The 24056-nt window shown below is 43.7% G+C and overlaps 1 protein-coding gene across 1 annotated transcript in view; it reads right to left on the bottom strand.

Moving 5' to 3' along the window:
• Nucleotides 1-8177: 8177 nt before the first annotated feature.
• PRELP (proline and arginine rich end leucine rich repeat protein) overlaps nt 8178-24056 on the bottom strand; it is a 31465-nt gene continuing 15586 nt past the window's right edge. The window contains exons 2-3 of the mRNA XM_033152723.1: nt 15925-16870; nt 8178-10691 (exon numbers count right to left, since the gene is read on the bottom strand). Coding sequence (XP_033008614.1) covers nt 10516-10691; nt 15925-16855 — 1107 coding nt within the window. The 5' untranslated portion in view covers nt 16856-16870 and the 3' untranslated portion in view covers nt 8178-10515. The remainder of the gene's footprint in view (nt 10692-15924; nt 16871-24056) is intronic.

Raw genomic sequence — 24056 nt, 5'->3', positions numbered from 1 at the left:
TGTCAGGTGGGGAGCAACAAGAGCAGGAGCACCATAAGAAAGCCAGCACCAGATGAGTACCATTCCTTGTTCTGACACAGACTCTTTGCCATGCCCTTTGGCATGTTGGTCTACCTGGGCATTAATTTTGCATCCATAAAATGAAAATGATCTTGCCTCACTGAGTATGTTGTAAGAGACTCCAGTAGGATGGTGATGGGCAGAACCTTTCAAAACCTGACATCAGAGCATGGTCTAGAACCTGCTTTCAGTACCGTGTAGAGGAAAAAAGGAGCCAGCTTTTTAACGTAAACTGAGTGCTTTCCTTCCACCACTGAGGAAACACCACCAAGACCCTGGTTCCCCATGGATCTAGAATTCAGGTTTGCAGTGAAACCCTCACACTGGGTTCCCTTCACAGACTCCCTTTTCGGGAATGGAGGCAAAGCTGACTGGGTGCCTTGAGCTAGTAGCTGCTTCTCAGCTCACCTACCTCACAGGGCTGTTGTAGGGATAAAACGGAGAGTGAGGGAGCCACGTACACCACACTGAGCTCCTTGGAGAAAAATATGGATATCTATGTAATAAAATAAGATAAAGAAATAAAACCATGGGCCATTGACCTGATCTAGTGGGCTCTTCTTGTGTTCTGAGGAGGTATTGGCTGAGGGCAGACTGAGGTTGGTTTGCCCTTCTGGGAGCAGCCAGATCCTAAGGAGCCTTGATATTGTTTTTCGCTCAGCTAGGCCTTTCTTCCTAGCACCACGCTTCCAACTCGCCTTCTCAGTAATCTGGCTGCTGCTTTTTCCTGCTCCAACTCCTCATCAAAGCCTCCACTTTAGCTCCTTATTACTATACCTTCCAGTGCTTTCAGAGACCACCTGACCTTGCCCTGCAGCACTTTCAAAAGAAGCTCCACTACAAGCTTCATAAAGAGCTTGCAGGCGGCGGCGGGGGGGGGGGGGGGGAGCAGTGGAGGTTCACAGCGCCAGGGAACAAATGGCTGAAGCTTCCAGCCCTGAGGGGATATTAATCTCCTTCCCCTTTCAGTCATTTTCATGCCTGACTGCTTTGCCGTGCCGGAGAGGCCCAGAGCAACTTCACCTCTTACTCACAAGCCAGATTTGACTGCAACAGAAAAGGACGTTCAGACCCAGGGTGGCAAAGCTTCAGAAAGAGGGAGTTAAAGCTTCCGCTGCCACCAGTGGGAATGCTGAGGCATCATTAGCAACTTGGTGAGCTGCAGACAATAAGAGGATGCTTCTTGCTAGGGTCTCAACCTGCATTTTTGCTCCAGATTGCCAAGTGCATGAACCCTGTCGAAAGGTAATTGTGGTTCAGTTCACAGCCGGAGGGAATGAAGGCATGACTAGGAGATGCAATAGTTTATCAATAATAATAATAATAATAATACTAATAATAATAATATAATAATTTATTTATAACCCCACCATCTGACTCTGGGCAGCTTCCAACAGAATATTAAAATACAGTAGTCCGTCAAACATTAAAAGCTTCCCTAAACAGGGCTGCCTTCAGATGTCTTCTAAAAGTCTGGTAGTGTTTTTTCATCTTTGACATCTGGTGGGAGTGTGTTCCACAGGGTGGGTGCCACTACTGAGAAGGCCCTCTGCCTGGTTCACTGTAACTTGGCCTCTCGCAGTGAGGGTACTGCCAGAAGGCCCCTTGCGCTGGACCTCAGTGTCCGGGGCAGAACAATGGGGTAGAAACACTCCTTCAAGTATACTGGACCGAGGGCCGTTTAGGGCTTTAAAGGTCAGCACCAACACTTTGAATTGTGCTCGGGAAATGTACTGGGAGCCAATGTAGGTCTTTCAAGACCGGTGGTATGTGGTCTTGGCAGCTGCTCCCAGTCACCAGTCTAGCTGCCGCATTCTGGATTAGTTGTAGTTTTCCAGGTCACCTTCAAAGTTAGCCCCACATAGAGCACATTGCAGTAGTTCAAGTGAGAGATAAATAGATCATGCCACCACTCTGGCGAGACAGTCCGCGGGCAGACAGGATCTCAGCCTGTGTACTAGATGGAGCAGGTAAACAGCTGCCCTGGACACAGAATTGACCTGCGCCTCCCTGAACAGCTGTGAGTCCAAAATGACTCCCAGGCTACACACCTGGTCCTTCAGGGACACAGTTATCCCATTCAGGACCAAGGTACCAGGCCACCACCTTCCTTCCCAATTGGCAAAACAAAACAAAAAAGGATCCAAAACCTTTAAGGGAACAGGAAGAGAACCCATAGCCTTGGCCACCTACAAGGAGGTCCACGGTGGTTGAGGCATTCTGAGTCTGGTACGAAGTTTCCCCTCTGAACAATGTGAGGAAGAGACAGAGACTGAGCGACAGAATTTAAAACCGATTAACTTCTCTTGGAATAAGAATCTGTTTTGTACGGAAGATGCCAGTGCTTGGACAGCAGCCATTTTTGGATCGTAATGTGTTTGCCAACGCATTTATTCCATCTGTTTGTGTACTTATGATTAATAATAATAATAATTATATATATAGAACCATCAACGTACATGGTGTTTACACAAGCCTAGGTGCATGCACACATACACACAAATTCACATATGTTCTCACAGCAATGCATCACATATGTCCAATACTTACAAACAGACACAGAAGCTCGCCCACAGAAGCATACAAGAAGCCTACGTTACACTTACTTAAGCTTGTTTCAGGCACAATTATAAATGCTGGTTTTAACCTTCAGATCCCTAAATGGTTTGGAACCCAGATATTTCAATCTAACCTTTAGGATCTGGAAGAGCTAACTTGTTTTTTAGGCACCCTTGACTTTGGATATTGGCTGATAGCAACAGGGAAAGGTCCTTCTTCGTGGTGATGTTCCCAACCTTATGAAATGCCCCCCCCCTTTCGATTTGTCAGATATGAATGACATGTCATTCAAATTGCCACAGCTTCTGGATGGTTTTGTTTAAGATACGGTTTTTATATGCTGTGGTTATACATTTGTTATACAGTTTCTACTTTATTGGTTTATTGCTGCTGTCTTTCTTACATTGTATCGCCTTTGCAGTTGCGTGGATAGTGGTTCTTTAGACTTTTGTAATTCAGTGTTTACTTCAGTCAACTGCCTTGTAGACCATCAGGTAGGAAAGTAGTATATAAATATTTAAATTTATTTAAATAATAAAATAGGCACACACATGACTATTCTACAGGAATGCATATGTGTAGGTAAATATATATATATAAAGGACCCCTGGATGGTTAAGTCCAGTCAAAGGCGACTATGGGGTTGCAGCGCTCATCTCGTTTTCAGGCCGAGGGAGCTGGCGTTTGTCCACAGACAGCTTTCCAGGTCATGTGGCCAGCATGAGAGAACCGCTTCTGGCGCAACGGAACACCGTGACGGAAACCAGAGCACATGGAAATCCGTTTGCCTCCCTGCTGCAGCGGTACCTATTTATCTACTTGCACTGGCAAGCTTTTGAAGTGGTAGGTTGGCAGGAGCTGGGACAGAGCAAAGGGAGCTCACCCCGTTGTGGGGATTTGAACCACTAAACTTTTAACTGACAAGCCCAAGAGGCTCAGTGGCTTAGACCAGAGCACCACCCACGTCCTAGCATAGGTGTACTCACACATCTGTGTGCACGCACGGCAATACACATAATTCATACAGAAGAACACTTGCAAGCATATAAAAGCATTATCAGAGGCTCTCTCTCTCTCTCTCTCTCTCTCTCTCTCTCTCACACACACACACACACACACAGTCTTTCATTGATGGATGCATGTACATATCTGACTAGAAATGTTTGTAATGTCCATTTCTGTCCACCACCCCCCATGCGTACATACGGACACATGTAAATTTAACCCTAAAAGAGAACATTCTAGTAAGGTCCCTTTAAGTGGTCATTACTCCCCACAGATCTTCCATTGATCAAATCCAGCATTGGGAATATCATGGCCAGATTTTGAGCCTCCACACTGCAGGAATAACTCATGCTTCGTGTAATAGTCCCAATCCCTGGGTAGTTTTCATGCCTGTAACTTCTCTGAACCAAGCCTGAAGATACTGAGCTCTGCTTGATAGCAACAAATAGGGAAGGGTGGGGAAGAGGAACAAATTATTGACATACATACCACTTTCACTGCTTGCCCTGCCTCGAGTGAAGAGCCTCAGTATTCCTGTAGCACCAAGTGTGATGGGACTGAAAAGCTTTTAATGAGAGTGGTGGCGGCGAGGAGGGAACACAAACTGTGCAGATGTGAGGGGTGGGCAGGGGCAGGCATAAAGGGCAGCCAATCAGGGTGATGATTATTCAGCCCATCTGTCACCAGGCTACCCCCTCCCGTTTTACCCCCCCCCCCCATGGCTACCTTAACAAAGTCCACCAGAAAGCAAACATGCTCAGTTAAACCTTTTCTCCAAGAAGCTGGTCTTGTTGTTGGGATGAAATGCTGCAGGCCTGGGAGTGACATTTCAGACTTTGTTGCAATGTGTGTAGGTTTGGAAGTTGGTGGGTGGACTGTAGCGTGGGGATGATTTCAACTCACACTGCTTCTGGGAACCCTTCCTAAATATTTCAAATGATATTAGTGCCTGGCCTAAAGCATACTACTACTACTACTACTGCTACTACTACTACTATAGCTCTTACGTGTCATTAATGGCCTCTCAGGGTTATTTTTAGGTCATGGTGACCTCCAAAGTGCTAGTATTGTATGTCTGTTTGGTGGTGGGGAGGGATTCAAGCACGTAATTTTGGCTTGCTCAATTAAAGTGGATTTAATGCTGTGTCGCCCAAGCAAGGCAGGTGATATATAGATTAGATAGATAGATGATTGTTATACATGCACAGGGCTCCTGGGAGTAATTGAAGCTAATCAGATCCATCTTGAGAGATGGGTATATAACTTGTGTCATTTCACACATGTGCCTGGGACTGATATGTATATCCTCAGAAACTAGGCATAAAAACCTCTCAGAGTGCTGTTTTGGTCTTCTATGACAGCTGTAGTCATTTTTCTTATGGCAGGGAGGGCAGAAACATGACATAATAAGAAATGAAATCAGTTTGACAGCATTATTAGGGATTTTCTTTTAGTTTTAATTTAATTTGTTTTGTGACGAATATTCTGTGCTCTGTCTGGACCAAATAATTGGAAATAGCTGTCAAAGAGAGCAAAGAAGAATCTGAATGTAATTAATAGATCACTTGATTAGTTTCAATGTATATAGCCTGCCCAGTCCAGGAAGTACAGGCTTTCCAAGCAATTAAAAGGGAATTATATGACATTGTTGTAGTAGTTTAAAAAACACACACACAACCCTGCATCTTTAATAGCATGCCAAGATGTAAAAATCAAGGAAATGAAGCTTCTCTGTTTATATGGAGACTGGTGGAGGGTGGGGGGAGCTTCCATTACCAGTTTATTGCTGAAACCATCCATTGGGGGCACTTCTAGATTGTGGCCATTTTCAGGTGTGATTCAGTCAGATACCAGCTTCAGGTTGAAGTTGATTGGGAGATCTTGCAAACAGGCCCACTTCCCCCAAACATGAGATTTTTTATGAGAAGGAAAATGATGGGGAAATATGCTGAAAAGTGTGGATAACCCTTGCTTTGATGCAACATCATCTAGCCTCCCCACAAACAAACCAGAATGGATACTCATTGCATACCCAACACCATCTAACCCCTGAAAACAAATCAGTGTATATATATCTACTCATTGTAGCTGATATCATTTGAAATAGGATTACCAATTGATCAGGGGGAAATGGCCTGATCTTCTTTTGTACCTTTAACAGAAATTGGCAGGTGAAGCTTACCACAGCATAGAGATGGATATTGCCACCTGCTAATGGCTTTGGCAGAAATGAAAGACAGAATGAGGCAAATATTTTGGTGGCATTTCCCACCCTGCCTCACCCACCTCAAACCAACCAAGTTGAAACTTACACAACATATTTATTATGATATAAAAAGAAACCAGCAGATCATGTTCCAAATGTTACAAGCATAAATCCAGAGTAACTCAACAAATATCAACGGGGTTACGCTAGCTTACACCGGTGTAACAAAAGGCCAAGTATGGCCCCATAGATAGATAGATAGATTAAATTAAAAGCAAGTTTCATGCCTGCATTTCCATTAAAATAAATGATCCCAAGCATGCCCAACCCCAACATGGGTACCAGTGGGATATGCTGAGTTTTATCCGGAGGGATGTCCAGTGGACTGAGGTTGTTTGGTCATTAGGGACAAAATCCAGAGTCCTCTGTTTTCAAGGGATTTGGATTAAGGCTCCACCCAAGCAGTGGTTTGAAAAGAGCAGAGATTGATTAGATAAGATGATAGATAAATGATAAATGATAGCTAGAAAGAAAGAAAGAAAGAAAGAAAGAAAGAAAGAAAGAAAGAAAGAAAGAAGAGGGTAGGTTGTGTATATTGCTGATTGCAGAGCTTCATTTACATTTAGCATGGTTGACTTCATACTGGTTTGTGGAATATAACAGAAGTGATAAAGGAGCTAAAGGAAAAATCATGACAGGAGATATTTCTCAATGTTCAAGTCTTTCAGTCTGAATTGTAAGAGAGGATCAGGAAGGCAGTGGAAGAATCTGGAGTTGTTTGATGGTTGAAGGTGAAGCACCTTAGGGTGCAGGGCCTTCTCTAGAAATCTCTATTTCTATAATGCTCTGCTTGTATATTTATACTTCAATTATTATAAAGACACTATATGTCTCCAGTGCTCTCTCATCCAAAGAAAGCTAGACCCCGTGTCATTGCCTTTCAGCTCAGGTAAGTGGGAAGTACATAACAAAATCTTCAAATCCAATGTGAAAGGAGAAGAGAACATGAGAATGGCCGATGAACTAAATCATCAGCTTTTCTGAGTCACTGGAGAGTCATTAGAGCTCCTGGAACTGAGGGTTGAAATATGAAAATGTACTGAAGAATCTCAACCAGAGAAGTTATGCACAGGTCCAAAGCCTAATTTTCTTTCAAGAAACCCCCCACTGAGTTTCATTTCACTAAGCTGTAAAAAGACTTGATTGGCTATAAAGAAGGATTTAGAGAGCATGCAGAGTGGAACCTGGCTCTTGGGGCAGAGCAAATCATGAGGATCAAAAGGGGCCTGAGTCATGGAAGTGAGTTGAGCAAACATAGCTCAGTCGGTGTCAAGTGATTAGGAGAAGAGAACTGCTCCATGTGTTGGAAGTGACTCATATAGGTCAGCAAAATAGGAAAGTCTTGTGCCCTGTTTATCCACTGGGGTCCCCTTCTGATATAATGTTTATGTTCACCAATTGACATTTTAAAATTATTACGCAAGCACCTCTGCATGGAAATGTTACCTGGGGACTGTGACATTTGTTGAATGGGATCTCTGAACAGAATCCTAGGGTTTTCAAGTAAAGTTGTGTTTGTGGACACAGCTCTGGGAAAGTCACATAGATGTCTAATCCTCATGCAATGTTTCCAGGGGTGCTGACATTGAGGGGGCCTGGTGTCACATGATGCATCCCACCCCCAACTAGTGTGGCAGTGGTCTCCCAGCAGCAGGGGCATATGGGAAGCACAGACAGTGATCTTTCCCCTCTGCCTGTGTTGCCCCTGCCCAGCACGCAAACACCCTCCCATCATCAGTGAGGGATGGTGGCCCCTTCAATATTTATTGGGGGACTTGGCCCCCTGCACACAAATATTGAGGGGGCCAAAGCCCCTTCCACCACCTATAGTTGGTGCCCCTGAATGTTTCCATGTGGCAGAGGTTTTCAACGTTATTGAGTCCACGGCTCCCTTGACCAAATAAATTCTTTATGTGGCACCCCTGTGGGGCTCAGGAGCCCAGCTAAGTCACCCCTTGCCTGCAGAGCTGGCAACCTTTCACCCTTTTGTGAACACCCTCCTTTGTTCCCTCAGCCTCCTCTCCCCTCTACTTGGGAGTCCTCTGGGCAGCCACTGCCACCCACCCCCCACAGCCCCAAAGAGAGGTGCCTCCCAGAGGCACCATTCGTCTGGTGAGCTTGTAGACAGGGCTACTGCAATAAACAGCTGTGCAAGCCTTTGGGAGGCAGAGATGAGAGAGGGCATCAGAGGAGGGAGGGGAAGAAAGAGGGACAGAGGCTAGTGCTGCCTGTTGTACCCTTGACCATCATTCAAGGCACCCCAGTGTGCACACTGGCTGAAAACCAATGTCATATGGGAAGTGCTTGCAAAATCACATTTAAAAGCCTATCTTTGAACTCAGGAGGCTATTAAGCCAGAAGCTGCCCTAGGCTGCATGAGTATAAAGAGGCCGGCACCTAACTTTTCACCTTATTGGTAGCGCCTGGTGAGTGGAATATTGCATATGGGCAGCTTAAATTTAAACCCTTGTGTTGCCCCTGTTTCTCAGTCTCAGTTCTTACTCCAGAAAGTAGGGTGGGTAACAGGCTTTGGCTACAGCTTGTGGTTAGTGAGGAGAGCGCTTAGCCATGAGTCCCAGTTCAGATGACAAGCTAAGATAAAGAGACTGCAGCACAGCAGAAAAAAAGGACTGGGGGAGGCCATGCTTTTTCCACAGAATTCCTCCCGAAAATAATGAGATGGTATTGTCCTGTCACTCCCAGGGGGGCTTGATCTATGTGCATTCATGACACGTAGTGGCAAGATGCCCAGCATGCAAGCCATTCAGGCTGTGACAACTTGATACCCTGTTTTTAGAAGTTTTTAAGGAGACCTGGGGAGAGTAATGGAGGCAGCACACAACCCTCAAATCATGTCACGAGTACTTCTCTTTTTTTAAGTGTGTGTTTTCAGGTTGATTTTTTCTTACAGGTTTCCAATTAAAAATCTACCCAGAAATGGAATGGGGTGGACTTTGTCCCCTCTGGAACTAGGACAGACTGGGCTTTAATGGGTCTGTCTGTCCCTACCCACAAGCAAGGCATTAGCTATTTTAGGATAGTATGACTGGTTTGGCCCCACTGGGCACTGCACTGTAGAGGGCACCACAATAACACTGTATAACAAAGTGCAAGAGGTGGGGGCACCAAATTTTAGCATCTCACAGGGTGCCGCTGGAATTTGAGAGCCTAAAGTTCACCACTGGTACCCAGCTGCACCCCCCCCACACACACTATGGGGGGTTATCTACGCATCTATATGGGACTCTATTGATATCTGTTAGTTGTTTCTAACATAACAATATATGTTTATTGTTCCTAGTCCAAGAGACTAGTCCCTGCCAGCTCAGTTTCCCATGGCTTCTCTCAACTGTATTTTGGCATGCTGTTGCTCCTCCTCTTTGAGTAATTTTACTGAAAGGGAAAGCAGCATTATGCTTGCGAACTTCAAGGGGACATTGCCTGAAGGATGGGGAGGCACAATTCCCTTTGTGACATCTGTCCTGTATAGACATTGCAAAGGGAAATTGTGTGAAAGTTAGTGAGGCAACAGAGCATTCGGATAAGCAGCCTCTTATGCAAAAGGACTCCCACATACAAACATATACACACGGCCCAGAAGGTATGGCCATATCCTTCTAATCATCATGGCAATGGGATTGTCCTTTCCAGGTACACCGTTCTATCCTTTGGCAATTTCTCTCTAGCACTGCACTTGTGTCACAGTAGCGAACTGAAGTGGAATTATACTGTGGGGAAGAGAATGAGTAATTAATCAAGCAATTATTCTCATTTTTAAATGGTGCTGTTAAAGTACCATTACATTATGTTTGGCAACTCAGGTACATACTGGCAGTACGTTGCTACCATCACCCGTATCATCCCATAAGAGCATAAACAGGGGGGATATCTGTTCTCTGTCACTCTTCATTGTACCCACAGTGCACTTCACATGGCTCCACAGAATACAATCTGCTATGCACTTTTATCTATTGATTAGCACATGCCACAGTATGGTGTTCCTATTACCATGGCATTTATGAGTGCCTGTCATCTATAAATAAATTTGAATATTCCTTTCCTTTGATCCAGCATCCTTATTAGACAAATGGCACTTTGAAATTTTACCTATTTAAATGAAATTGCTTCCTCCTCTTCTTCTTTTTGGTCTTGATAATAATAACAAATCCAATTTCTTTTATGAGCTTGATGTTGTTGGCTAGGGGTGGGTGGGTGCAAATGACTCAATCCGAAGTGTTAGACAGCAAGAGTACAGACAGCACAAATGCTGCATCTGGGTGTGTTCCCTTCTCTAATTTTGAGACAAATTAAGGGGTTGGTATTTAAGAAGCCAGTATTACTGTAACTTCTAGCTCTTCTGTGGATAATACACATATCAAAGAGGAATCTGTGGAACTCTCCTAGGAGACTCCGTAAGATGCTGTGTAAAACAAGATCTGCAGAGTTTCCTGCAACAGAAGGAGGTTGCGGCAGCAGCAGCAGAATGGAGCAGTAAAGAGAAGGCACTGGGGCAGCAAAGTCAGGGTAGGGATGGTAATAACATATATTCCCCATGTCTAACATAGACTGAAATCAAGTCACTGTGCAAAGCCAAAGTCCCAGAGGAGTGGCGATTGCTGCGTGGCTTAGAACACGACAGATTGCAAGAGTCGGAAGCACATCATCAGGTCCAAGGGGATCGGTGGCTTCAGGTGGTTGCCATCCAGGCGCAGATAGCGAAGACGGGGCATGTTTTCGAAATCTGAGGACGGATCATGGAAAGCGACCATAGAATTGGGGCAAATCTGGGTCCCGTTGATTTCTAAGCAGAGAAAAGAAAGCACAACAGTAAGTTAGGACAGTCAAGATAATTGATTCTGCATTTCTCTTTTCACCCTCTGGGCTTCCACCAATCGTCAATTCAAAATCAAAGGTTATTAGACTTCAGTGGTCCCTTTTGGCCTCATGTTTCCATTCATCATTGTGAAATACCTGGAGAAATCCTCCTTGTCTGCTTTGAACAAGGGCTTTCCCAGCTCATTTCTCAAGTCCCATATCAACCCCACCCCCTCATTTCATCGGCCTGTATAATCTAGTTTATAAATGATACAGACATCTTTCAAAAGAGGTTGGCAACAATGAAGTGAACATAGCTTTAAATGCACATAGATGTAAAATGTTAGAAAAGGGTGAATGTCACATTCCAAGGCTGCTTAGAAAAGGGAGTAAAGTAATGTAACACAGCTTGGTGTTTAGCATATTGGATATCCATGCCATCCCTATAGTATTCAGACTAGTACAGAATATTGCAATCTGTACATTCCAATCTTAAAGCAGATCCGATGTAAAGATGTAACTAAATGCTTGGTACAGATATGTGACTTCATTCATGTATAACTATTGATTGCTAAAGTGATGGGATGCATTTAGGTAAGCAATATAAGTTTTGCTCTTTTTGAAACGAACTGAGAAACTTGCACTCAGTTTCCCATATGGAAGACAAATTGGCCACTGGGTCTCTCTGCAGGTTAAGCCTTGGAATCAGTCTGCATTTGCCATTGAGCAGCTCTGATTCTGGGCAAAAAGTGTGTGTGGAGGGGAGAGAGAGAAGGAAGAGGCTTAGGAAGACCTGGAACTCTGCTCTGAGGCCCCTACTGCCCTCCTATGCACCTCTGCCATCTGAGTCCTATCATACCAACAACACAGACATCTATTTCTACAGGGGGTCTTGAATACCCTTCAAGTTAGTGTTGGTAAGAGACATTCAGTGCCACTGAGATGGTGATGATAAACAGCAGCAGCATTGTATCAACAGAACAGCGTTGTTCCACTTCTAGGTTCCAAAGACCTGCTCAAACATAACACTAGATGGCCTCAGGCTAATGAAGACTCTCATCCGTATTATTATTGCAAAATGAAACTATTCAAATGGCTCTCGCTGGGGATGTTATGAAGATAAAATAAACAAGTTAACTGGGCCTTTGCTGGTTGTGACTTATAAATACTGGCTAACATTATTTAAAGGGGGGAAAACATTTGTGTTTTTTGTTTTTTGTTTTTTTAAAAAAACCTAACCAACAAAGTAGGCCATTATTTAAGCAGGAAAACATCCAACCTCTTCCTTTGATCTATTCTTCAAAGAACCTTAAGTATTCTGTAATTCAGGGATCACTAACCTATGCTCCTCCAAATGTTCCCAGACTCCATCAGCCTCAGCCAGTGTGGCGGTCAAGACTAATGGAAATTGTATTCTAGCAATATCTGGAGAGCCAAAGTGTTGCCATACCTGCTGTAAATGCTCTAGAGGAATCCCTAGTACTCAGAAGGCTGGTTAGCAAGTAGCCAACTACTACACCCTTTCTTAAAAGGCTCAGTTTTTAGGTGTTAATTTATCTGTTGCTTAGCAGACATTACAGTATTTAGGTTACAACATCATTCACCCTTAGCCCTGATTGGCTCTGCCCCCACCCTCCTTATATTACTTCCCTGAAGTCTGATCAGTTATCCAAAGGCACACACCACTGGTGGAAGTACTGAGTAAAGTCTAATACTCTTTTGTATAATGTTTAGGCAAAGCCAACCTGGAGTAGTGGTAGTGGCGGTTGGTAAAATTATGTTTACATATGCTTCTTTCCTCCTCTGTGTCAATGGCATGGGATTTAGAGATCAGAAAACCACCTTACATTGCCAATTAAACATGCCAACATTTCATTATCTGTCATGCTTGGACACCCACCTTCCTACCCAATTTGAGCAGAGGAGAGGTGCAAAGTGCTTCTCTCTGGGGGTGAGCATGCTAGTGGCTAAAATAGGCTAAAATAGGACTTCCGGCGGCGACGCCATTGCGGGTGGTCGTGGGCTGCTTCGGCTGCGAAGCACCCAGTCCATCCCGGGGGTTAGGAGCCCTGCTACCGCAAAGCGGGGCTCCGGTTGGGGTGCGGGAAGAGCGTCCCGCACCCTGGGCTCCCCGGCTGTGCCCGTTGTGGCTCCGAACCCTTCCCCCGCTCCCCCTGTAAAGGGGGAGTGGGGGTGAAGGGACGACGGAGCCGGGCTATAGGGGACATGCCCCAACCGGGATGTAAATGCGGCGACAAAGCCTGTGATGAGCGTCTAAGTTCTACCTGTCTTTAACGAGCTGATAAGAACCCAGTGGCTGTGAGTATTTGATTGACTCTTTGTATTCTTGGAACGATCTGGGGGAAAGAAGAAAGGCAGCCCGCCTCTCTCCCTTCGGGAGGTGAAAGAAATTAACCGTTTAAGTGACTGCTGCTACAACAATCGATAGAAAGTATCTGGAATTTGAAAACTGAGACTGCTGAGATTTCCCTTCGGGGGTTAACTGGGGAAAAAATATCTCCATTTGAAGCTTTGGTCTTTATACTCCGGCTTCGGAGAAATGGCGACGACTTGGACTGTCGTGGGAAAAAATTGAAACAAAGGAAGGAAGAGACAGGAACTGAAATCTGACACTCACCCTCCCTTCTAAAATGCTGGACTTTGTGTGTGCACTGGTATTGAACTCTGGTTTAAAGGATGAGGAAATGCTCACTGTCTTGAAGCTGGAACTGCTTAATCGGAAACTGCAAGTTTTGAGTGGAATTATAAATAAAAAGGACTCACTTTCCACAGAGGAGGCTTTTCAAAAGTTTTATACAATGGAATCAAACCTTGGCAAAGAGCTGGGAGGGGTGCTTGAAGGATGGTTCGAAATGGCTGGGCAACTCCGGGAAAAGGAACCGATTTCTGGGGGTGGCAGCCCTGGAACGGGAAAATTTATAATATCCAGACTCCGAGGTGGCAGCTCGGGGGCAAGGGACATGGAATTAAGATTTCTACAAGAAGAAGAAGTATGGTACAAAGGTACGGAGGAGCCCAGAAAGGAAGTGATGAACACCCTGAAGCTCGATGCTAGGTTTGTTGTGAATGCCTGGATCTGTGGACACTCAGAAGAAGATAATTGGAGATCCGGTTTTGGTGAAAGACAGAAAAAGACAATGGACAGAGGGGGAGTGGGTTGAAGTATTAAATGTATAATCCAAATGGTCTGTCATGGTATCCGAAATCGGAGTGTGAAGTCTGTCAATTATAAGTTTATTTTAAATAAGTAAGGAGATATTGAATCTTAAGTCAAAAGCATCATGATAAAGGATAGAAGAAATAAGTTTAGTTATAAGAATATATGGTTAAGATTTAGGTTATAATAAAAAGATTAAGATAATTGTGTTATTTTTAAGTAAAGTTAAATTTTTTTATAGAGAAAAGTTGTTAAGGAAATAGTATATTGATTTAAAACCGAAGGTGAAAAGGCGGGGGAAGTCAAACGTCAAGATTCAGAAGTAGAATTTTTTTTTTTTGTAAGATATACAAATAAGAAGAAGAATCCTGACATTATGTGTATTTGTATTTGTTTTTGTATTTGTAGGTGTGGGGTTGGGTTTGTGTTATATTACGAAAATGCTAATAAATTCTGTTTAAAATAAAATAAAATAGGAGGGCACAATTTTGTGGCCTTGTCTCTTTTTCTGCTCTTTGAGGAGTGGCAGCCATTTCTTGTTATGCCACATTCTGACGGCAGCCATTTTGTGACTGGCACCCATGGCCCTTCCTTAAAGTTCAAAATGTACCCACTGGGTGGTAGTCAAACATTTTAGTCACAGTGGGCCCATTTAAATTTAGTTCCTGTCATTAATTCCTGTGGTTCTACTCTGAGTAAACTTAGTTGAATACCACCTACACAGTCCCCAAAAGGTTGATGCTCCTTATACAGTATTATATTTTCCCTCATGTAGCTTCTTGCAACAAAGCAACCTAGGCAGAGCAAAGGGCAAGGGTGGTGATGTCTTTTTCTGGAGTGCATCTCTAACTGAAAGTAACTAATGAAGTAATTAGTACCCTCAAACTGAAGCACTAATGAGACCCCATTACCATTTAGTAAAATATCTGCACCCACAAGTATCACATCCCTGCTGTGCAAAAGTGCTTTTATCCTTACTGCACAGATGGAACAACTGATGCTGTGAAACACAAGCTTATCTGTTCAAAAGAAATTTTTAAATCCTTTAGGTCTTAATCCTGACAAAACTCCCCAAGGGGTTGAGAAGTTTGGGAGTGCCCCCTGAAATGGGGCAAGTCCTGTTGCATTATTCTAGGTGAAATCCAAGCTAAGTGTCAACCTGAATGCTGTGGGGTTAAGAAGACGCCCCAAATAAATCTGAGCTCCATATTTCCCTGCTTCTAAAAGTAGGTCTCTAGCCTTTGTACTTGCTAATAAAAGATGTAAAGTTTGACCTTAGGATAACCTTAGACTAGAGACTCCAAGGCGTGTGAATCTAAGTTATGAATTTAAAACAAAAACTTGTAATTTTAACACAAGAATCATTAGTCTTAGATCCTGCCTGTGTTCTGTTGAGCACGGGAGTCATAAATGTTGCATCAATGAGCTAGCCTGGTTCAAATGAAATGTTTTTGCCTTGAGCTGCCAGATGTGAATAAAGTTACTCAGAATTTAACTACATTTTCTCTCTTTGGAGCCCATTGTATAAGCTGGCTTTATTGGCCTAACCCACTGCTCTTCCAGAGTGCCAAAAGTTTAAAGCAAAGTGCGGGGGGGGGGGAATAGCACTTGGGCCACTTGTGTCATGGCTTATTGTTTCCTTTGCTTGCTAAGAATTTCTGGAAAGGATTCTGCATTCCTGCTCTCCTGCAGATGTTTCCAATCAAGGCAGCAGGTGGTGGGAGCTCCAGCAGCACAAACATCTGGGGGTAGTAAGGGCTTTGTTATTCCCATGACTGTGCTTGCGCACTCTGTGGGATGACACCTGTCCTATGAAATGACATGGGCTTTGCCCGAAAGTGTATAGCCCAAAAGCATTGGCTAGATTTTCTGCCTCAGATGAAAAGTATGGGCACTATATATCTTGACTTGGTCACCATTTGCTGCTTCACCTCAGGAAGCAAAATGTCTTGGATTGGCCTTGATGACCATTCTTAGGTGGCTTGTTTCTGCCACATGTTCTCCTGTAGGCCTAGCCAACTGCAGATCTCTACTGACTCACTTTCAATGGAATTGTTATTCAAGTAGAGGTGCTCCAGCCTGGAGTTGATGTAGGGGATGTTGGTGAGGTTGTTGTATGCCAAGTGCAACACCAGCAAGTTAGTGAGATTGAAGGAATTCTTGGGCAGTCCTTTGTCGGAGAGCTTATTGTAGTTAAGCCTAATGAAAGCCAAGTTGGGGAAATCTTTGAAGTAGTTGTTGGGGATGTCTTCGATTTGATTCTCGTCTAGGAAGAGCTGGTGGATTGCATTGGGAACCGAAGGTGGCATCTTGTGTAGCCTGTTGTGAGCTAAGTTGAGCTGCATGAGGTTCTTGAGCCCCTTGAAAGTATTTTTGTTGAAGTTTCCATCATTCAGCTCATTGTGATGAAGGTCTAAGAGGATGAGGTGATTCAAGTTGTTGAATACACCAGCAGGGATCTTAGAGATCCGGTTCCTGCTCAGCCGAAGTTGTTCCAGATTGGGAGGCAAATTGTTGGGTACTTCCCTAAGATGATTCTTCTCCATGTACAGGAACATAAGGCTTTCCAACTTATCCAGCACCTTCTTGTTCACCTTCGCGATGCGGTTGTTATCCAGATTAATCCATCTCAGCTCTGTGGCATTCTTGAAGGACTCCTCAGGAAGCTCATCAATGAAGTTATTCTGCAGGTAGATATAATGGGCCCTGGGTGGGAAGATGGGCACTTTTCTCAGGTTGCGGCTATCACAGTAAATGGCTGAAGGGAAATCTGGAGGGCAGAAACATTCTCTAGGGCAGTCTGGGAAAACTGAGGGAGGTCCAGGTGGCAGAGGCGGAGGCAATTCTGTAGGTTCAACTGGTTCAGAGGGTGGAGGAGTAGCACGCTTTCTTCCAGGCTTGCGCCTCTGTCCATTCACCTCACAAATCAGCACAAGAATGAGCGGGAAAATCAGTCTGGCAAGCCCCTTCATGGTCTAGACAGTTGCCTGTTAGAAGACAAGAAGAAACTATTGAAAATAGGACCATGACACATACATATTGGACATTAACTTAGTCTTGCTATCCTTTTCTCCAGCACTGGATTTCCCTCACTAGAGTACCTTTAGATGCAAAAGTGAAGTGTGTGTGTGTGTGTGTGTGTGTGTGTGTGTGTGTGTGTGTTTTAATGGCTAGTTGTACATAGCTTATTTGGTGCACAACTTTTTATGGTCAGGCAGAGCAATCCTGCAGTGGCATAGCTAGCTGCTAAGGTACCCAGAGCAGCGTGCGCACCCTAGGGGTGGGGCAAGCTGCCCAATGGAGTGGGGCGCGACGGGGCAGGGCGTGCTGTGGAGCCTCCTAGGAGTCCACCTGCTGCCTCCCCTTCAGCTGTAGAGTGGCTGAGGGGGAGGCGGTGGGCAGACGCAAGCCCCATATTGCTGTTTCAGTCAGTGTGGAGCCTGCAGGCACCCGAGCCACCACATCACACCCAGGAGGGATGCATGGCTTGAGCACGCTGCAGGCCCCATGGTAAGCGCTGCCCCCCACGATGTGGCACCCAGTGCACAATGCCCTCTCCCCAGCTACGCCTCTGCAATCCTGTATACCAGGGGGTAGAGAACCTTCTTCAGCTCAAAAGCCACATTCTCTTCTGACCCACCTTCTGGGGGGTCACGTGCCAGTGGCATCCAAGGCCAGAGGCAAAAGTGGGCAAAGCAATGCATGTAAATCTTATATTTGTGCTGGAGGCTGGTTTCTACACACACTCAATTGTATTATAATTTGGTGTTGTATTAATGTGGCTTTTATTGGATTGTTATAAATGAAAACTAATAAAAATTATTAGTAAAAAAAAGATGCTATCAAATGCTGATCACATCAGCCAACAGAGAACTGTCAAACCTTGCAAATATTTGTACATCAAATGTGGATGCCTAAGATATTCAGTAAATGTTTGGAGAACATGCATACAGCCAATAAACAAACAAGGAATATTTGCCACCAAAACTAGAAGAAGAGAATGCTAAGGTGTGGGGTTCTTTTGCTCCATTTTCTGGTTCCTTGACTCATACTTTAGGGAATTAGATGTACTGCTTTATGGTGGTAGTTAACTAAGTTGCACTCAGAGCAGACCTAGTGAAATCTGTAGTCCTAACACAGTCATGTTCATTAAGTTAAATTGGCCAACTTAGTTAAATACTACACTCAATATCTTCAATTTTCATGGCTTTCTTTTCACAGCTGTGGATTTGCGAAAGAGATAAATGTGATCCCCATCTTGCAGCCTGGCAACCTAGCCTGCTGCCTTGGATCAGTGCCCCTCGTGCCATCAGCACAGCTGGCTTCCAGCCTTGAGTACAGGAGGGTTCCCTGGAAAAAGGAGAGTACCTGCCTTTACCATGGGGATCTCCTAAGCTCATGAATGCGTATTGCAGTGCATATACTAGGTTTTTGGTTTTTCATAAATCATGTGCTTACAGCTTGCCATCTCATCTCCTTTTTACGATACCAAAAAGAAGTGATACCCTGCAGTTGAAAATTGTTTAGGCCTGTTATCTTATTTCTACATCTCTTTTAAAGAATTCTATAGATGGACAGCTAATGCTGTAAAACAAACAAAAGTTCTCCATTGTATCTTTTCCTCCCAATCCCACACCATTCTGTACATTTTAAAAATGGCTGTTTTATTGATGATGGTGATGATTACACGCGGACAGCTTTTTAAGTATATGTTTTAGAAAAACCGAGGAGCACCTGCTAGCCAGTTCCATTTTCAGTATACCTCATTTCTTTTTTCAGCACCATCCTTTCAATTGTGCGTGTTTCCCTCATCTTGAAAACAAAGAGCACATCTACCGTACCTTGTTTGCAAGCATAAGCATAGCTAACCTCTGCAACAAGACTGCCCTTCCCTTTATTGCATGGAAGCTGGGACACCACACTGCCACTGCTAGAGTAGGTCTAGCATAAATATCTCACTGAAGAATAGCATCCTCTTTTTAAACAACCATCCAGAAAGGCCCTTATTCTCAAGAGTGTCGGAGGAATAAGAGGGCTTCTCGTGGTCACAGCTGTGAAGCAAATGTGAGCAAATTGTAGCCTGTACAACAATGTCCTTGAAAGCTGTAAAGAACCTGTAGGTGTAATAGCAGCTGAGAATGGTGCTGAGAACTGCTGTATTCTTACTGAAAAGCTAATGTCTTCCATCTCTTCATTTTTCATGTGAGGAAGGGAAAGGAGACTCATGCACCTGTACCTATGTATTTGGACTGTGGCTCCCTAATTTTTTTTTTTAAACTGCTTGCAGCATTTGATGGGAGGCATTTTAACCTCCCATCCTGCCCTGTCTGAATCCTGTGCAAAATAACACAACAGCTTTTGATCCACCCAAGCATGCATCTTGCACAAAGCTAATTGTTTGCATGGGAAAGCTGAACTAGAGAAAAAAAGAGTGCCAACATACACAATGATTCTTTTCATTATTCTCATGATGACTTCATTTACTCTCTCCTGTTCTCTGCTTGTGATATATCCTAATAAGTATTTGGGGATCTATCTCATTCTGGGTCCAAATTATTTTGTGTGGTAGCACTGAAGATTGGAATTCAATTGCACACCCGCCACCATCCTACTTTTATTAGTGTATCCTTTAAATTTTTGAGGACTTATTCATGCTTAATTGTGTTGCTTAATCTCTGCTGTGCTGTGTCTCAAATGGTAATTGTTATTTATTTTATTTTTCATATTGTATCCTAGCCATATTTAGCTGTGCCACCCAGAGAACTTAGGATGTCATCAATAAAAAGAAAATAATACTCAAATTATGGAATTTAGTTTCCCCCTGCTTTCCATCACTCCATCCATCAGGCTTCCTAAGGACTTGGTTCTCATTAGGCATCAAAGTAAGTGGCAGATTTTTCAGCATACCAAACACAGCTCCAATTATGGCCAGATTTTTAAAAGAATGTGACACACACAGAGAAGGGAGAAGTGCTTTGGACATCTGGTCTTTAAAACCCAAAAGCACAAGGCAGTTAGATCCAAACAGGCACAGTGGTTGTCATCATTAAAGCCATGCAAGGGAAATGGCTGGGTCCAAGTGATTTTGCAACCGTCAACTTATTAAATCCTTAGCAAGGCAGGAGCAACGCTGAGGTTCCAAGCTTGCAAATATTCCAACACAATGTATCAGGATCCATTATCTGGGATACGAGTCTTTTTGCACCACTGCCTTCGGGCAAGACGTATAGAACAATTAAAGCAAGAACAAATAGATTAAAAAATAGTTTCTATCACAGAGCTATAACCATCTTAAATGCTGTAACCAGATAATATTACCTTGGAGAGTTGTGATGGGTGTGGATGTATGTGGATGTGTGGCTGAAAATGTGTTTCTTGTTTTTGTCTTGTTTTTATGGGATGGCATTCAGTTTCGTTGCACTTGTACAATGTTGTACTTATACTTGTACAATGACAATAAAGAAATCTTATCTGGCAAATGCGAATGCAAATTGTCAGAACATATGGAGAGGAAAGGGAAAGTTGCTTAGCTGGGGTGTGATGAGGTGGGCGAGGTTACTTTCTTGGTTTCCTAGCATCCTCCTACTGAGTGTGGAAAAATCCTGACAGCTTTGAACCACAGTGTTTCACTTCAGCACAAATGGATATTTTAACAGCACTGCCACCAAGCGCCTGCAATGAAATCTGCACCACACTTTTTCTCTCAGTTGTAAAAATGCACAAGCAGAGCCTAATTAACTTAGGAGCCTCAAATGGTGCCAAGGGGCACTGGAGCCATTAGAAGTTCTGCCAAAATGGTTTATTGCAGCTTTGGAACACATTCAATGGAAATATCGCCTTAGTGATCTATGCTTAATATGGAAGCTGACTCACAAGACAATGAATCAGTACCAAATAGTCTTAAGGGTGCTGTCAGACTCTCAACTACAGCAACCAGCAAAACAGGAGCAAGCTTCTCCCTTGGGAAGAAAATGAATGTTTTCAGGCCCATACTCTGTCACAAACTTGTCCAGAGTCCCTTTGCAGAATCGTATTGAAACTTGGTCCAGGGGACCCGTGGCCCTCCAGTTGTTGACTTTTGAAAACAAATCCAATCACAAGATTTAAAGTCAAGGGACCATGTTGCATTTTGCAGCCCCTTCTGCTCATTTAACCTAACAGAGCAGCTCCTAATTGTGGTCTATTAGAATGTATTCTGCAATTTGTCACACTGGAAATACTGAGTCAAGCTGGTGTAACTCTAGGAACTGAAATATCTCCATTAAAATGTACAGGTAGCTCCCCCCCCCCAAATGCAGCTCTTTTGGATCAACTGACAAATCCCAAACCAGGGCCAGACTCTGGTAATATGGTACCCTGAGCAAGAAAAAAAATTGGGTGCCCCCCAATATTCCTTATTTTCACAATAATTATTTTTGGTACAGCTGCTTTTTATGGACCTCCTCATTATGCACCTGTACAAATATATGTGATATCATCATCATAATTTTGTGCCCCCTCAGCTCAGCACCTAAATGTGGCACTGCCCAAACCCAACTGAACACACACCGAGAGAGATTTCTAGTTTTTAAAATATACACCTTTCAACCCATTAAAAGGGCCTATTCAGAGCCTATTCCAGTCATGGCAGTGGGCCCAAATTGTCCTGCTCTGACCCATATGCCACAATCCCCCTCCAATTTGTACTAACACCTGCACACGAAGAGCAACCACAGAGATAAACAGAATTGTGCATCTCTGTGCCACACGGGCAGGCAGACTTATTCTGTCCTATTAATTTCACTGAGGCAGAGCAATGCACATATTGCTTGCTCCGCTTGCTGTGCTGTGCAGCCTACCAATATGTTCAATTTCCCCACATCTGGGAACATGGCCTTTGTAAGTGAAGCAAGATAAGAGAAATGTTCTGAGCTGGAGGGGATTTCTGAAGAATCGGATACATGAAGCTTGTGTGGCTTAACTCTATCTTATAATAGTGCTTGCAAGAGTCCGTTTTTGCCGAGCCCCGACAGTAGCGTTTTATTGGGTGTTCTAAAGAAATGCTTACAGGCTGACTCTTTTCAGTTCTCTAGCCTCATGCTGTATAGCCAAGTTCCTTATTGCTTAAGATGCTGCTAGTGAACTTGGATATTATTAGCCTCTTTTCCCATGTATGTGGAATTACAGCTCATATATGGCCCCCTGGATGACACTTGGTACCAAAAGAGTAACCTTCCAGGTATGAAAGGCCACAGAAGTGGCAACAAGTCAGATGTTAAGTCCAGAGATTATCACACTAGTAGCGAAAGAAAGGGCTCATTGATGCTTTCACTTGTCCCGTGCTTAGAAAACACGAGTCCAAGTGGTTTTCTGCTTATTCCATGCTTTCTAGGTACAGGTCTGAGCAATTTTGCCTTTGCTGTGCCATTTCCCCAAGGAAAATCTGTTCTTTAGTGTTAAATTGGAACAAGTAGCAATCAGCAGAAACCTTACTGCCATTTGTTCCAATTCAGTGCTAAACTGCAGCTTTTCCAAAGGGAAAGCATTGGGGCAAACAGAAGTGTGGATGACAAGAGAGAGAGAGAGAGAGAGAGAGAGAGAGAGAGAGAGAGAGAGAAAGAGAGAAAGAAAGAAAGAAAGAAAGAAAGAAAAGCACAAAGATAAAAGCCCTGAAAAACATAGGCCATGCTTATTTGAGAGCTATGTGGCTTAAAAATGAAATCATAGTCCCACTCTATTCTGCTTTGGTCAGACCACATCTAGAGTGCTGGGTCCAGTTCTGGGCCCCCAAATTTAAAAAGGATATGATCAAGCTGGAACATGTGCTGAGTATGGCAACCAAGATGATCAAGGATCTGGAAACCAAGCCTTATGAGGAATGGTTGAAGGAGTTGGGTATATTTAGCCCGGGAAAAAGGAGACTGAGAGGAGATATGATAGCCAGCTTCAAATATCTAAAGGGCTGTTACATGGAAGATGGAGCAAGCTTGTTTTTTCCTTTGAAGGCTAGGACCCAATAGATTCAAGTTGCAAAAGGAGATCACGACTCATCATCAGGAAGAACTTTGGGCAGTAAGACCTGTTCAACAGTGGAATGGACTCCATTTGAAGATGGTGAGCTCTCCTTCATTGGAGGTTTTTAAGCAGAAGTAAGCCCTGGAAATTAACAATGTAACTACTTAGCTAAAGTGGGTTATAGACCTGTAATCACAAGCCACATTTATGATAATACCCAGACATGGTACTGTGACAATGGATTTTTGAAATTTTGACAGCCGTTGACCCGCCTTTGAACAGACTTGCTAAGCAGATAGGCTTCTGCAAGGAGGAAGATTAGCAGTCAAAGCTAACCTAAAGTCGATTCAGCAGAGAGACACTTCCATAAGATTACAGGATGGTGTGTGAAAATGTGTACAAAGCATCTTGCTTCTCTCTTAGACAAGCCATTAGGCTGACAGAGCTTGTAGTCTTGATTACATTGGTTTAAAAAAAGTAGTACACAGCCTCGCCTTGTGTTTTCTTACATGCTCGAGTGACATGGGTCAAAATGATTTACAGAGCAACCTGGCACTGTAGGCCTGGAAGCCTCTCACATATCACTGTTCCAAGTGTGTTAGTTTATTTCCTACAGCTGTTGTTGCAAATGTAATGTGATGGTGCAGAAATGTTCCATGAGTTGGCGATAGTGCTAGAAATATTCAGTTCAATACACAAAGGGTTCCCAGAGTTTGTGTGTGTGTACATGCACCCATCATGTGTTTAGCATACAGTGGTACCTCTGGTTAAGTACATAATTTGTTCCGGAGGTCCGTTCTTAACCTGAAACTGTTCTTAACCTGAAGACCACTTTAGCTAATGGGACCTCCTACTGCCGCTGCGCCGCCAGAGCATGATTTCTGTTCTTAGCCTGAAGCAAAGTTCTTAACCTGAAGCGTTATTTCTGGGTTAGTGGAGTCTGTAACCTGAAGTGTATGTAACCCGAGGTACCACTGTACTGTGGGACAAACTACAGATAAAGCTACGAATAGCCATGCCTGGACAACGCTTTCTCCTTTTCAAAGAGTAGGATAAGGAATAAAAGGGAAAGGAGAGGTTAGAAATATTCCCTTGACAGTTGCTTCTCCCCCCCCCCCAAAGAAAAAGTTCCTCTCAGGGACTTCCGGCGAGGTCGCCATCGCGGGCGGTCGCTGGGTT

The sequence above is a fragment of the Lacerta agilis genome, chromosome 6 (genome assembly GCF_009819535.1).
Source record: "Lacerta agilis isolate rLacAgi1 chromosome 6, rLacAgi1.pri, whole genome shotgun sequence".
In the NCBI taxonomy this organism is placed as follows: Eukaryota; Metazoa; Chordata; class Lepidosauria; order Squamata; family Lacertidae; genus Lacerta; species Lacerta agilis.
Note: the sequence above shows the minus strand (reverse complement) of the source record. Positions and strands in the feature narration are given on the sequence as shown.